Consider the following 17,077-nt stretch of genomic DNA (forward strand, 5'->3'; position numbering starts at 1 on the left):
GAGCCCAGGCCAAAAATGTTATCTTGCCTATATAAAACACAAACACACAAAACCCCAAAACTTACTTAAAATGTAAATAATAAATACAAAATTGTAATTTAAAAATGTAAGCAACTCAAATGGGTCATCTGCTCAAACTTGCAATTTACAAAAGGAAAATTTCAGAAATATAAAACCATATTAAAAAAATCAAAGGCTCAGCTGGCAAGGCTAAGCCAAGAAAATTTAAAATATTTATTTGGTCTCTTGTATAAACTGTTTACAACATAGCAAAAAAGGCAAAATTAAAAACAACCATTTTTTAAAAATGTTAAAAGTATATGTAAAATTTTTTAAAAAAATTCTACTAAAAATCCATCCAAATCTTTCATTCAGAATTGCAAAGCTAAGGCAGGCACTCTTTGGACAATAGGCAATGTCTCCTTTCAGTCTTAACTTAGTTAATGAACCCTTCTGGTGTTTCAATACTTTTACAAAGTTGAACATTTTTTTTAGGTTAGCTATGTAACTTTAAATGTGTGATATGCCCTATACCCTCCCTCCCCCCTGTACTCTTGAGTCTGATCAACTCAGCATAGCTTTGCTGTATGCCAAATTAAAAAAAAAATCAAAGTGATAAGACTGGAGCTGAACTGAGTTCTTGGGGAACCAAGCAGAAAAGATCTCTGGGAACGCAACCAATATCTTTCACATAGTATAATAATCTAGCCTTTGTAAAGCACTGACCATGCACAAGCAAGACACTAACAAACAAGTCACTGACATGGATTATTGTTAGTGGTCCCCTCTCCTCCTGCTCTTCCCCCCATAAGTGAATTTTAAAGAAAGTCAGAAATGGCACCATGGAGCTGTTCTGTTCATTAATTCATGACCAACATCGGCAATACTTCGATTTGAGGATAACCTTTACCACAGATTTACATATGGGTCCTGAGATGACTCAGGAGTCCGATCCTGGAACCGCAAATTTGCCCACAGTAGGTACAGACATTTCCTGGCAGGTCAGCTGCCTGCTGGGAGAAAGTTCTTTCTTTTTCCTTCCTTCTCTCTCTCTCTTTTCGCCTTCGAGGGCAAGGCATTTCTCCTCGAAGTGGCTCACTGCCTGATGAAGTATGTGGTGCCATTGAGGTTGGTTGGTAGCCTGCTCCTTCCAGCTTGTGATGTCCACATCCGTTTTCTTGAGGTACGCTTTCAGTGTGTCTTTGTAGCATTTCCTCTGACAACCATGGGATCTCTGACCATGGCTGAGCTGAGAGTAGAGGACTTGTTTTGGAAGGCAAGAGTCTGGCATCCGCACACAATGTCCAGCCCAGGGGAGTTGATGCATGATGATCATTGCTTCAATGCTGGTGACATTGGCTTCAGTGAGGATACTGGAGTTAGTGCAGCAATCTTCCCACTTGATGCAAAGGATCTTCTGGAGGCATCGTTGGTCGAATGTCTGCAGACTCTTGAAGTGCTGTCAATAGGTCACCCAGATTTCACATCCATAAAGGAGTGTAGGAATAACAATTGTTTCATAGACCTGGATTTGGTGTCCTACCATAGGTCATAGTCTGTGAAAATGTCTGGGAAAGCAGTTTCCCAAAGGAAGCACTTGTATACTGGATCTCACTGTCAATTTTTGCATTTTGAGAGAGTTGGCTATTGAGGTAGCAGAAGTGCTCGACTATCTCCATAGTCTGTCCCTCAATAGTGATTTGTTGTGGGTCATGTGGAATGCCTGAAGCAGGCTGATGGAGCACTTTCATCTTCTCAGTATTGAGTGAAAATCCTAGACTTCATTAAGTTTGTACAAAAAAAATCCAGTGTGGACTGAAGGTCATTCTCCGTGTGTACAATGATGCACAGTCATCAGCATACTGAAGATCAATAAGAGATGCCCTAAGGACTTCGAGCGGAGACGTCGAAGATTAAAAAGCTGCCCACCCATTCCGTATTGAATGTCAACTCCATTGGTCTTTAACGAGGACCAAAATGACCTCTAAATAGATGGAGAAAAGGATTGGGACAATAGCGCATCCTTGCTTAACCCCAAAAGGGGTCCATCTCCAGGCCATTACAGAGAACAGTGGCAGTCATCTGATCATGAAGAAGCCTTTGGAATTTAATAAATTTTGGAGGGCACACAAATCTGGCCAGCACCTTCCACAGGGCTTCACAATTGATGAAGTCGAAGGCCTTTGTCAAATCGATGAAGGTGATGTACAGGTCCTGATTTTGCTCCTGAGACTTTTCCTGTATTTGGCGGGCAGTGAAGATCATGTACAGATGTGGATTCTTTCTTTGTTGGTTTACCCCACCATTTGTTCCAAGTTTTAAACCAAATGGATCCATACCCAAAGGAGTACATCTGTTTCAGTATATTACTAGAAATGTGTAACTCATTTCAGAGCCTACTGAGAATGTGTTACACATAGCTAAGAATACTGTGTTACCCTATATCTTTTATAGTTGTGTAACATTTTCAAAAGTATCTGAGTAATTTAGGCTCTTAGAGTGACTTATTGAAAGTCAGTGGGATTTAGGTTTCTGTGTCACATTTGAAAATTGGATTTAGGCTCCCAAGTCACTTAGATATTTTTGAAAATTGAACCCCTTGTCTTTATCGCTCTGTAATTATTTTTAAAAAAGAAAGAAATTACTGTGATTGCTTGTGTATGTCTGTTTGTAGCAAGGCTTTTGAATTAGGTATTGATCTTACATTTTACTGAGTAAATTAGTACTCAGATTCTAGAGTAAACATGGAACATTCATTTAATTAGTATATGAGATTTTCATATTAAGAACACCTTGATCAATTGGTCCATCAGCCCTCACTGAAAGAGTGCTAATCACAACACATAATTTGTGGTGGTCTAGCCAGTCCTTCACCACTCGCTGGCCAGGCTGTCAGTGGCACTGGACAACCGATCTGCATAGCGCACCTCAGCCCAGAACCCCTGAGTGATCCACCAGCCTCAGCCTCCCAAGTACCTGGGATTACAGATGCATGCCACTGCACCCAACTTCATATTAAGAAAGAGGGAAAAAATCTACCTGAACAATCCTCAATAGAAAAAGCCTTCTTGAAGGGAGCACCCATCCATACAACCCCTTAGCAATAAGGAAATGCCCTGTCAGAGTCTCTGTGACACCCCCCCACCTCCTTGTATCACATTCACCACTTTCATTCTAAGAGCCCCACACATCTTCGACATGTACAGTAGGAAAATACACACATCTCATTCCCAATGATGGGGAAGTATGGAGTTGGAGTTGTGTTTGTGTGTGCGCTTTTTTTTGTAAAGGAAAACTAGAAAAAACTAAAATTCCAGTGAATGCAACCAGCAATGTTCCCCACAGGGGTCATCAGTAGGGTTTGAATCTGGGTCATTCGACTGCACACCGTCCATGTTGACCAATTGAAGTAAAGGGCTAACTGGTAACACTAGTAGTCTCTTATCCTTTATGTAGTTTAGCCACTAGAGGGGGACATAGACACAACTTTGCAAATGGGTGACATAACTATATGCTAGATGGCAATAGAGTATTAGGAATCCACCTACTGGCCTCTCATGCTCTAGGAGGTGGGTAAGATCTAGTAGTTAGAGAATGGTTATCAAAAGGGCAATGAAGAATGTAAATTTGGCATTCTGAAAGGTAGTGTGGCTAAATGGATTAGAGTTGGATCAATTCTCAGCTCTACCAGAATAACCTTTCAGTTGCTTTATTTATAAAATGTGAGGAATGATGCATGTAACCATAGGTAGGGGTATGAGAGGCCTATTGACAAAAGTTTAAGAAATTCACAGATATATTAACTAGGGCTGTCGATTAATCCCAGTTGATTTACACGATTAACTCAAAAAAATTAATCGCGGTTTTAATCACACTTTTAAACAATAGAATACCAATTGAAATGTATTAAATATTTTTGGATGTTTTTCTACATTTTCAAATATATTGATTTCAATTACAATGCAGAATACAAAGTGTACAATGCTCACTTTATATTATTATTTTTATTACAAATATTTGCACTGTAAAAATGATAAACAAAAGAAATAGTATTTTTCAATTCACCTCATACAATACCATAATGCAGTCTCTCTATCATGGAAGTGCAACTTACAAATGTAGTTTTTTTTGCTGCGTAACTGCACTCAAAAACAAAACAATGTACAACTCTATAGCCTACAAGTCCAGTTAGTCCTACTTCTTGTTCAGCCAGTAAGACAAACAAGTTTGTTTACATTTATGGGAGATAATGCTGCCTGCTTCTTCTTTACAGTGTCACCTGAAAGTGAGAACAGGCATTTGCATGGCACTTTTGTAGACAGCATTGCAAGGTATTATTTACGTGCCAGATATACAAAACATTCGTATACACTTTCATGCTTCGGCCACCATTCCAGAGGACATGCTTCCATGCTGATGACGCTCGTTAAAAAATAATGCGTTAATTAAATTTGTGACTGAACTCCTTGGGGAAGAATAGTATGTCTCCTGCTCTGTTTTACCTGCATTCTGCCATGTATTTCATGTTATAGCAGTCTCAGATGATGACCCAGCATGTTGTTTGTTTTAAGAACACTTTCACTGCAAATTTGACAAAGCGCAAATAAGATACCAATGTGAGATTTCTAAAGATAGCTACAGCATTCAACCTAAGGTTTAAGAATCTGAAGTGCCTTCCAAAATCTGAGGGGGATGAGGTGTGGAGCATGCTTTCAGAAGTCTTCAAAGGGCAACACTCCGATGTGGAAACTACAGAACCCGAACCACCAAAAAAGAAAATCAATCCTCTGCAGGTGGCATCTGACTCAGATGACGAACGTGAACATGTGTCAGTTGGCACTGCTTTGGATCTTTTCAAGCAGAACCCCTCATTAGCATGGATGCATGTCCTTTGGAATGGTGATTGAAGCATGAAGGGTCATATGAATCTTTAATGCATCTGGTACATAAATATCTTGTGACGCTGGCCACAACAGTGCCATGTGAACACCTGTTCTCACTTTCAGGTGACATTGAAAGGAGAAGCGGGCAGCATTATCACCTGCAAATGTAAACAGACTTGTTTGTCTGAGTGACTAACTGAACAAGAAGTAGGACTGAGTGGACTTGTAGACTCTAATGTTTTACATTGTTTTATTTTTGCATGCAGTTATGTTTTGTACATAATTCTACATTGTAAATTCAACTTTATGATAAAGAGATTGTATTACAGTACTTGTATGAGGTGAATTGAAAAATACTATTTCTTTTGTTTTTATAGCACAAATATTTGTAATCAAAAATAAATATAAAGTGAGCACTGTACACTTAGTGTTCTGTGTTGTAATTGAAACCAATATATTTGAAAATGTAGAAAACATCCAAAATATTTAAATAAATGGAATTCTATTATTGTTTAACAGTGCAATTAGTCACGATTAATTTTTTTAGTTGCTTGACAGCCCTAATATTAACCCTTGTCACTGGAAGAACTGGGACTAAATTAATTGTCTGTCTTTTTGTCTGATTTTGAGTGCAGTCTTGAAGTGATCAATTAAGACTTTTATTTCTGTGTTCCACACGTTTATTTGTGCTATACCACAGGAAAACCTACAGAGAGAGAAGGAATTAATTTACATTGTATAGCTTCTCACTAGGACATACAAGCATGTTCCTAGGGATTAGAAACAATGAAGCAACACTGTGTGGTCTTTATTCTCAAAATGTAGGGTTTTACCTAGAGCAATATAATGAAAAAGAATTACTTGGTATATGTATATACGGGAGGTAAGAAGTATACAACAATAGAATTTATTACAAATTTAGATTGGAGCTGCCACTAGATGTCATACTGTTTTGTTTTTTTAAAATGTAGCAGTACCTCAAATACTCAAAATCTAGAATGTATAAACTGGAACAGGAAAGAATCTAAACAAATTAATTTGAAGTTGATCTATCGAGTCCTGTTTTTTATTGTCTGTTTTTTAACATTGTTGTAAAACATTCATTTGTGCTTTGGTGAGGTGGGATCAGTTGAGCACTGTTCATTTTAAAAAATTGTATTAGCTGTTTGAGCTTTTTATCTGAATTTTAAAATATTCTTTTCTCTTTCTACAGAACCTTCTGGCTTTAAATCCCCGTATGCAAACTCATGCAATTCTATGTTCAAGTGCAGCAAAGAAACAAGACAAGAAACACTGGAAAAGGAATGCTGATAAGAGCGGTTCAGTAAGTACTGTACCTATGATAGATCTGGAAAATGTTAATTCATTGTTAAGGTTGGAAAAAAGTCAGAAAATTCAGAGTTACGTTTCCCACATAGTTAAGCAGCCATATGATTAGACCTCTGGAAATTGGGGGTAACTGCACTGACTTCAGTGATTTACTGCAGTGTAAATAAGATCAGAATCTGGCCCCAGATTTTAAATTATGCCTCTTTTTCTCTTTGCATGAAATAGGATTTTTCATCATAAACTTTCTGAATTCTTGTACGTCTCTGCTATTTTAGACACTATTGATCTAGGTATGTTCTTTGCTCCAATATGATACTTGACCAGTTTTATATGATAGTAGTTGTTAAGTCTTCCATTATATTTTATTAATGGTTGCCTCTTTGATCTCCCACCTGATCAAGGATGCCTGTCACGTATTTGTACTGTTTCCGTCCAGATTGTGCAGGATAGTCCTCTCAACTCAAATGTCTTATCTCATTAGGTTTTATGGAATTTTTTAGGTAGAGTATTACACCCCCACTCCTATGAACTAATATTTAGCCTTGCTATATATTCTGTTGAGTGTAATCTCTATTATGATATCCAATTGTATGGGTTTTTTCCGAGTTCCACCATATTTTAGAAATACCTGCTATATTTAGGTCCTCTTTCATTGATAGCAGTGAAACATCTAAGCAAATGCCCCACTTTCCTGCTTCTTCCTCCTCCCCTTGGCAAGTATACTTCTAGTATGCACTCAAAGCTTCTGATGCTCTTAAACTTATAGGGATGTGCAAACATTATAAGCCCCAGGAAACATTTGTGGACCTGGGTAGGTGATGGAATTTGAAACAGAATCTGAGATATCATGTAACTTTTCATTCTTTCAGGGTTCTAGGTGAACCTTTTACATAATCCTGGGATTTGTTTGTACAGTTGGATTCTGGGGGTGGGGAGGGTACTGCTCCTGTGTAAAGACCCTTTGTGTTCAATGGGACTCTGTACAGGCACAAGAGTTTGCCCACAAGTTGCTCATTGCATGATCAAAGCCTCAGTTGTAACCAGTATGTATACTCATATTTTAAAAATGGACTTGTATGGTAATATGCTGTAGTTATAGTGTGTGGCTATCTGCTAGAAATTCCCTATTTTTTAGTTCATAAATGGGGCAAAATTTTAAAATGCCAGTACAAAATTTGAAGGGAGTTTTGCATTTCTATCCAGAAAATAGTCCCTATTTTAAAACTTGGTTAAACATTTTCCCCTGTCACAGAGTTGTGTAACTACATTAAAAAACAAACCATCCCCTCATACATTCCCTCTTGCTTCAAAAAGCCCCCGACACAAGCAAGCAAACAAAATTTTATTTGGTAGCCAGTTAAATGGATGGAGTTAGTGAGATACAAAAACTCACTGGAAATGTCTCTGCCTTTCTGGACTCTCTGTTCAACATAAATCAAATTGTAGAGAATTGTTTAACTCTCTTTGAGCCTTCTTCAAGTAAGGAAGCTATTGTAAACAAACATTGGGAGGGATGGGAATTGATTGCATAAGAAGGCATTTGCAGGTAAATTTCTCAATCAAAGAGCTTAAGGCCAGAAGGAACCACTGTATCATCTAATCTGAACTCCTGTGTATTACAGGCCACCAACACGGCCGGCACTCACATGCTAAACCCAACAAGCAAAAGGTAATATAACCCACAGGAGACTAGACTATTATGTGCCACAGGCAAAGAATAGGAGGGACCAAAGTGCCCCAGTGCTTGAAGCCTCCCCAGTGATGGGGAATGATTAAGTGAGATATACCCAGATAATCCTGGCAAGTAACCCAAACGTGTAAAAATATAATTAGGAAGGCCAAAAAATAATTTGACGAACAGCTAGCCAAAGACTCAAAGTAATAGCAAAAAAATTTAAATAAATCAGAAGCAGGAAGCCTTCTAAACAACCAGTGGTGCCATTGGACGATCAAGATGCTAAAGGAGCACTCAAGGATGATAAGGCTATTGCGGAGAAATTAAATGAATTCTTGCGTCGGTCTGCATGGGTGAGGATGTGAGGGAGATTCCCAAACATGAGCCATTTTTTTTAGGTGACAGATCTGAGGGACTGTCACAGATTGAGGTATCATTAGGAGGTCTTGGAACAAATTGATAAACTAAACAGTAATAAGTCACCAGGACTAGATGGTATTCACCCAAGAGTTCTGAAGGAGCTCAAATGTGAAATTACAGGACTACTAAGTGTCATCTGTAACCTCTCATTTAAATCAGCTTCTGTACCAAATGACTGGAGGATAGCTAATGTGATGCCAATTTTTAAAAAGGGTTCTAGAGGTGACCCCGGCAATTACAGGCTGGTAAGCCTCACTTCAGTACCGGGCAAACTGGTTGAAACTACACTATAGTAAAGAACAAAATTGTCAGACACGTATATGAACATAATTTGTTGGGGAAGAGTCAACATAGTTTTTTTAAAGGGAAATCATGCCTCACCAATCTGTTAGCATTCTTTGAGGGGGTCAACAAGCATGTGGACAAGGGGAATCCAGTGGATATAGTGTAATTAGATTTTCAGAAAGTCTTTGACAAGGTCCCTCACAATGGCTCTTAAGCAAAGTAAGCTGTCATGGGATAAGAGGGAAGGTCCTGTCATGGATTGGTAATTGGTTAGAAGATAAAAAACAAAGGGTAGGAATAGATGGTCAGTTTTCAGAATGGAGAGAGAGAAATATGGTGTCCCCCAGGGGTCTGAACTGGGACCAGTCCTATTCAACATATTCATAAACGATCTAGAAAAAGGGGTAAACAGTGAGGTGGCAAGATTTTCAGATGATACAAAACTACTCAAGATAGCGAAGTCCCAGGCAGACTGTGAAGAGCTACAAAGGGATCTCTCAAAACTGGGTGACTGGGCAACAAAATGACAGATGAAATTCAATGTTGATAAATGCAAAGTAATGCACATTGGAAAACATAATCCCAACTATACATATAAAACGATGGGGTATAAATTATCTCTCTTGACTGGTAACAGCTATCTTGGAGTCATGGATAGTTCTCTGAAAACATCCACTCAACGTGCAGCAGCAGTCAAAAAAGCGAACAGAATGTTGGGAATCATTAAGAAAGGGATAGATAATAAGAAAATATCATATTGCTTCTATATAAATCTATGGTATGCCCACATCTTGAATACTTCATGCAGATGCAGTTGCGTCATCTCAAAGAAGATCTGTTGGAACTGGAAAAGGTTCAGAAAAGGGCAACAAAAATTATTAGGGGTCTGGAACGGCTGCCATATAAGGAAAGATTAATAAGGCTGTGACTTTTCATCTTGGAAAAGAGATGACTAAGGGGGGATATGATTGAGGTCTATAAAATCATGACTGGTGTGGAGAAAGTAAATAAGAAAGTGTTATGTACTCCTTCTCATAACATAAGAACTAGGGGCCACCAAATCAAATTAATAGATAGTAGGTTTAAAACAAACAAAAGGAAGTATTTTTTCACACTTCTTGCCAGAGGATGTTGTGAAGGCCAAGATTATAACAGGGATCAAAAAAGAACTAGATAAATTCATGGAGGATAGGTCCATCGGTACTTATTAGGCAGGATGGGCAGAGATGATGTCCCTAGCCTCTGTTTGCAAGAAGCTGGGAATGGGCGATGGGATGGATCACTTGATGATTACCTGTTCTGTTCATTCCCTCTGGGGTACCTGGCATTGGCCCCTGTCGGAAGACCGGATACTGGGCTAAATAGACCTTTGATCTGACTCAGTATGGCCATTCTTATGCAGAGGGAAGCAATAAAACTCCAAGGTCACTGCCAATCTGACCTGGGGGAAAATGCCATCCTAACCCCACGTATGGTGGCCATCAGTTAGACCCTGAGCATGAGAATCTGCCAGCCGAACACCTGAAAGAGAGAACATTTGGTGCTATCTCAGACCAGGCCCACACTGCCCAATGCTGCATCTCTAGCCATGGCCAACCCTGACCCTTCAGAGGAAGGAGATTTAAAAAAAAATATACAATGGGAAGAGATAAAAAATCCCTTCCTCACCCCAGCCAGCAGCTGGCTGACAACCTAAGGTACGAGTTTTAGGCATATAAGACAGAAACTGAAAGTGAGCCCTAGGGCTGTTGAAAACTGTCCCCCACTACCACAAGCAACCCCATTATACAATTGCACTCATAAAATTGTCTAGCTTACTCATAAAACTAATTAAATTGTTTGCACCCACTACACCTTTTGGGCGACTGTTCCAGAACCCCTCTGCTGGTTAGAAACCACCTTCTAGTTTCCAGCCTGAATTTGTTTGTGGCAAGTTTATATCCATTTGTTCATGTGTGGCAACATTATCTTTTAGTGTAAATAGCTCTTCATCCTCCTTGGCATTTACCCCCGATATATTCATAGATAGCAATCGTATCTCCTCTCAGCCTTCTTTTTTTGCTGGACTAATCAAGCCAAGCTCTTTTAGTTTCCGCTCTGAAGATATGCCTTCCGTTGCTCTGATCATCCTAATAGCTCTTCTCTGCACCTGTTCCAGTTTAAATTACTCTTTCATGAGCATGGGTGACAAGAATTGTACACAGAATTCCAGATGAAGTATTCCCAGTGCCTTGTACAACAGCATAAATACTTCTCTATCTCTACAGGAAATGCCTCACCTAATACATTCTAGGATCTCATTTGTCTTTTTCATAGCCACATCACATTGGTAGCTCGTAGTCATCCTGTGATTGATCCAATTCTGACCTGTTTATAAGCAGGATTAACTCTATTTGAAGTCCATGGTAATTGCATCTGTTTGTATTTACATTAGGTCAGAATTTGGCCCTTAGCATCAGTTTTTCATCAAACTGTACTGATAGGGACTGGGTAGAATTACCACTGGAGGAAGGGTGGGTGTATGAAAATACAGAACTAATTAAATTAACAGCCCTCAAAACTCTGTGAACAAAGGCTGCATCTGCTGAGGCATGCACACAGTGACTTTGTAATGTCTAAAATGCTTCCAGATGGCAGACTTACATATTTTCTCAGAATACTCACACAAACAAAATTTTAACTCCTAGTCTGCTCTGAGACATTTTTGGTTGCCCTGAAAGTAGAAACTAAATGTTAATATCCTTCCAAGCACCAAAAAAGCTAAAATGTATTCTCCTTAAAGAAGGTTCCTTGTGCTTTAAGTGAGTATTGTGACTTGTTTATTATGTCAGACAACCAGGCTATTGTTTAAAATCGGTTTCTATCAGCAGATGGAAGCCAGTCAACGTCCCCTAGAAACTATAGGGGAAATAAGTCATTGGTATTTATAAAACAGCTTTCAGACTTTTAAGATCTTGTATAGGAATGCAGGGCTCGTTTGCTTAGTCACCTGAGATTTAGGTGATAAACAACTGTATTAAAGATTCAGGTAGTTACACTGATTCTTGCTGGCGGGTGGAACCGATCATTCCCAACCAGGATGTACAAGGGAAGTGTTTATTTGAGCCAGAGGGAGGACAGAGGCAGTCCTGGCAATCATCCTAAAAAAAGCCATGCTTGAGGAAGAAATTTAGGCTGAGGTTTTGGTTGTGTTACTGTCTTTGAATTACCAATAGACAAAAACCTAGGAAGGAGATGAGTTGTGACACTAATTCGAGTTCTGTGGGCCCTATTGAGGGACTATTTCTGTTCACAGGATTGCTCTGGGTATCTCATATTTTTCCTGCCACAAAGGCTTCTTATCTGAGTAAACACTGTACCAGATGTGCATACTTTATTCTGTTGGGTGTATATTAGAAGGCATTTCGCATTTCAATATGTATGAACCAAATTCTGTCCTCATTTAGATCTGTTGGACCCCATTGGATTGAGAGAGGTGCACTGTTGTAAATGAAAATGTTTTTTGACCCTACATATTTTTTTTATGATTTATTACTCACTGGAGAAGTCTGAGTTCAGTGGGACAGGACATTCTGTGCCCCAGGCTGAAGGAGGCTTGTGAATATTGAGGAGAGGTTTTGATGAGGAAGAGGATATAATCCAAACCATCAATTCAGCATTTCTTCTCAAACACTGCTTGAGACTGCTTATACACTTTATTGATGTACCTATAGAACAATATTAGGAATTGCTTCAGATGGAAAAGTTGGATGTAATTCAACAAAAGAAAAAGGCAAGAAGGGGGACATTGGATTGTTAATTGCCATAGCCTTTGTCTGTATTGAACTTCTGGCAGTAGTAGCACTGTTCTTTGTGCTTGCATTTACTAAACCTGATCAACATCTTCCAAGAGCCAAACCATTTTTAAGTGCAGCTATTTCTTCCAAGGATATCACTTTTGGTCAAAGCAATTTGATTTAATTTTTCTGTAGCTCCTCTTAAATATTGGAAATATAAACAGATTGATTGTTTATTCTGTGACATGTTAAAGTACAAACTATTAAGTCTGTTTGTGCAGTGTGTTGTAGGCTAAGACATGCAATATGTTGCATGATGTACCTGGTGATGTTCATCTGAGTACTAAAAAATACTTGTTCAAATGTCAAACAGCTTTTCACTTTGTATCTCTGTAATTGTTTGTGAACATTTGCACAAATGAGTTTTTATTAACACAAATGTTTGAGGAATGACTACTGTTTGTACAAATTTCCATAAACACGCAGAAGCAAGGGTAGAAAAGACTATCCATTTTCAGCTATATGCTCTTTCTCTCCTCTTTTAAATATTTGTTGTCCGGTAAGGGAGCTGGAAAAATTTGCTACTTTGGTGACCAGTTGTACACCACAGTTAGAGAATAATCTAAACAAACTGTTCACAGATAACTGGTGGCCTGAAAGATAAATTGTTCAAATTACAAATAAATAAATATCAGTCAGTTTACCCATAACTTGAGAACAGGAAACTTATTGGATAAATTATTTGCATTGAATAATTTGACCAGCTCCAAAGCTGTATTAATGAAACATTTAGTATATTTATAAAAATATTCCTAAATATTGTGAAATAGAGAGCACTTATTAAAGGAAATATGTTCAATTACCTTTACAACTTAAACCTATAGTTCACTTTTGCTAAATATTTATTTGTTCTGTGTGTGTGTGTGTGTGTGTGTGTACATATGCAAGTTTAGCTCTTTTCTGAAAAGGTATACAATAGCAGATGTTTATCTAATCGCTACCCTATTCAAATACTAATCGGTGGAACATACGTAGAATGCTACTAGTACGAATAGGTATACGATGGCAATAGTCTTTTTAATCACATCACTATTCAGCCACTAATCGGTGTGATGATTAAGGGACATTAGGGGGAGCACTTTGACATCTGATTCTTGGAACTGATGTCTGCTCAGGCTGTGCTTTGTGGTATCATGGCCAGACTCATTTGCTTAAATGAAATGCTCTGATTCCCAAATGTGGAAAATGTTACATTAGGATCTGTTGACGTGATTAGAAAATTTGAGAATTTTTTTTTCTACTAGTGATTGACTGTATGTACAAACAATTTACATGAATAAAACATGGATTACTTTGAGTATCAGTAAGAGTTGAAAAGTAATGTCAAGAGATCTTATCTTTTACTCATAGTATCAATAATTAAATATTTATAGGGACTTTAAAATGTACCAGTTTAATCATTTAGCAAATTCCAACTCATGCATTTTTCAGACACACTAATTACTTTGTATTTCTTTGTATAGGTACCATACACTGTGTTTTCTAGACATTTTATTCAAGTGTGACTGTGGCTTACATTATATCTGTACATGAAAATGATTTATCCCAGCTGTTTCCATAAGATACACGTTACAGCACTTATCTTCTTTTTATCTTAGTTGGAATTTGTCCTTAAGACATAATCATCAGAATTTATCAGCTGTTATGAAATCTGCCTGCCTGCTACAGATTAGCCCTTTCCGTAATGTAACTTTTCTGTTATAGAGTCATAAGTACATTATGGTGACATTGTGTCTGGTTCTTTTAATGAGTGTGCTGAGGGTGTAAGGATGTAAAGAGCTTTTTCCTTCCCTTGTGAGCCCCTCCTCATGCAGAGCACACACATAGTTGCAGGGCACTGGAACAGTGTCTGCCCTACCCCTAAGCAGTAGTGAGGGATTAGTAAGGCTGGATACTGGCAATTCCAACCAATCTCCCTGAGAATTAGGAGAGCTGTATAGGCTGAGGGATGTAATCTGCCATGAGTGCCATATTAATAGTCCTAGCTTCTGGAAAGCCATGCTGGGAAATAGGGCATAGATTATATATTCCCCTTTTCCTACAAGACAGAGAGAGACTCTGAGAGACTGAGGCAGGTCTGCTAGCATCTGCTGAAAGATCCAGGTGAATAAACCCCCTTTGCTTTATCTTTTTAGTTTTCCAGTCCTTTGCTTCATATTGATTCAGTGGTGAATACCTCCCAAGGGAGTCTGAAACAGTCTGAGAGTTTGGATGCTTTTTTGCTGACTGTTGGCACACGATGAAATACAAAGTTCTCTTGGATGGGAGAGGAGGGGTACTTTCTGGGGTTTGGCTTGTTTATATTTTAAATAATCATGGATGGGTGATGCATCCATGTAATCACGTAATTAGAGACTATATTTTAATGCATGTGCACAAGAGGGCCAGAATATGGTTGCACAGGCTATCTTAATTCTGGCATTTCCTAAATTTTGAGTGCTTGGCTTTACAACCTGAATGTTGCTTCTCTATTGTGTTGTGCCATCTAAGAAACAATATTCCAGTGTGCTCTACTACCAGCAGCGCCTACCTCTCCTTCAGTGTTTAATTCCTGAAAGAAATCTTTCTTGAAATCCCCTCTTCTGGCCTTCAAACAACCCCTCAACCTCACCAAACTCAGCAGGAGCAGCAGCAAGCTCTCCACAAACCACAATCCACCAACTCAAAGCAGCACCAACCATAACAGAGGCAAAATCTGCGGACATATCTCCACTGCTATGATGATCAATTCCCCCACAAAACACCTTTCAAGATCCATGGGTTCTACACATGTGATTTGCCTCATCCAGTGCAGTAAATGCCCCAGTAAATACTGTGTGGGTGAAACTAGACAATCACTATGCTCTAAAATGAACTTACATAGAAAAATGATAAAAGATAAAAATACCCTATCACCCATGGCAAATGCTTTTCACAAAATAATCATTCCATATCTGACTTCTCAATCTGCATCCTCAAAGAAGCCTACACAACCCCTTCAAAAGATAAGCCTGGGATCTTAAATTTATAGCTTTGCAAGATACTAAAAATTGTGGTCTTAAACCATGAATCCCGTGTCTTTATTATTACAACAATCAGTAACCCACTAACCTCCCTTTTTTGTCCTATGAGTGGAGCATTGTTAATTGGCCACTTCACCTTGAATGGTTGCAGAATATGTGTTAACTACTTATACTAAACAATCTGTTGCATCTTGTGTTTAGTTGTGACACTCCTGAGTACCTTTCCCAGTCCTGAAGAAGAGCTCAGTGTAGCTCAAAATCTTCTCTCTTTCACCAACAGAAGTTGGTCCAGGAAAAGATATTCCTCATTTAGTAATATGTTACTGTTGTCAAGTGGTTTCTTAAAGATTATGTTGCACATATCTTTCTCCTTCCACTGATACTCTGTGACAGAAACATCACATTCCTTTGCTGCTGACTTAGCCCTGTACCCCCCACCCTCCAATAAAAATATCTGTAGCAATAATGCTATTTTCAGGGGACTTGAGGTTGGTGCATGTGGTTGACCACCTTTCCCTCTCTGCAGGAGTTCCTTACAAAAGTTTTCTCTAGCTGTATTATATAGTTCTCCTTTCTTTCAGTGATTCTTACAGCTAGTCTGTGCTTGAAATGCTACAGTGGCACAGCTGCACCATTGTAGTGCTTTAGTGTAGACACTACCTATGCCCATGTGAGGAGCCCTCCCATCGGCATAGGTAATCCACTTCCCCAAGAGGCAGTAGCTAGACTGATGGAAGAATTCTTCTGCCAACCCAGCGCTGTCTGCGCAGGGGATTTTTCACACCCTGGGTGACGTGGTTAAACTGACATAATTTGCTAGTGTAGGCCAGGCCTTACCATTGTTATGTTTTTTCCTTAACTCCAAATTTCTTAAAAGTATTTGCCTCCTATGGCCATACAGGCACATCCATTCCCATCCAAAGAGCATGAAAATTCCTTTCTTTAGGCAAGGCTGCCATTGTCTTCTTCAAGGATTCCATCATTGTTGCCAGAGAGGGGAGCAAGTCTGATGTGAGTTTAGCATCTGTTCTCTTGAGCTAGAATCAAATGCCTTATATTGTTTGAAAAATATGAGGTCAAACATACATTTCTAACTCTCTAGCAGATCATGATAAATGAACCTCTAAAATCAGATATTCGTCTATTGCAGAGCTACATGAGTGCTGTTGGTACCAATGAACTTTTCTAAGGGCATCTCGACATGTACAGCGCTTCAGCGGCACAGCTGTGCTGATGCAGCTGCACTGCTGCAGTGCGTCCTGTGATGATAACACCACCTCCATGAACGGCAGAAGCTATGTTGGTGGGAGAAGCTCTCCTGCTGACATAGCGCTGCACACACAAGTGCTTATGTCGGTGTAATTTATGTCACTCGGGGTCATTCACACCCCTGTGTGACATAAATTATACTGACATAGGCTGTAGTGTAAACATAACGTTAGCAAACTGGTCTATTTTTTAAATTGGGGGGCGGGGGGGCGGGTTACTGAATCTTCTACTTCTGTCGCATCTGAAGTCAATGGGAATTGCAGATGATAAGTATCTCTCAGGATTTTGTTCAAATGCTTCAGGAACAAACACAATTTCTTTGATAATCCCATTATGCTTTCAAGGCTTCACAAAGCTGCTTTGTACTTTTTTCTGTTT

General features: G+C 38.9%; 1 protein-coding gene across 2 annotated transcripts in view; it reads left to right on the forward strand.

Annotated features, from left to right (window-relative positions):
• Positions 1-17,077, forward strand: part of DPYD (dihydropyrimidine dehydrogenase) — a 537,067-nt gene that overhangs the window by 28,072 nt on the left and 491,918 nt on the right. For both annotated transcript variants that reach the window (XM_084637885.1, XM_084637886.1), the window contains exon 2: positions 6,097-6,207. In XM_084637885.1, the coding sequence (XP_084494011.1) occupies positions 6,097-6,207 (111 nt within the window). The remainder of the gene's footprint in view (positions 1-6,096; positions 6,208-17,077) is intronic.

This window comes from Lepidochelys olivacea, assembly GCF_965140295.1.
Source record: "Lepidochelys olivacea isolate rLepOli2 genome assembly, chromosome: 8".
In the NCBI taxonomy this organism is placed as follows: Eukaryota; Metazoa; Chordata; order Testudines; family Cheloniidae; genus Lepidochelys; species Lepidochelys olivacea.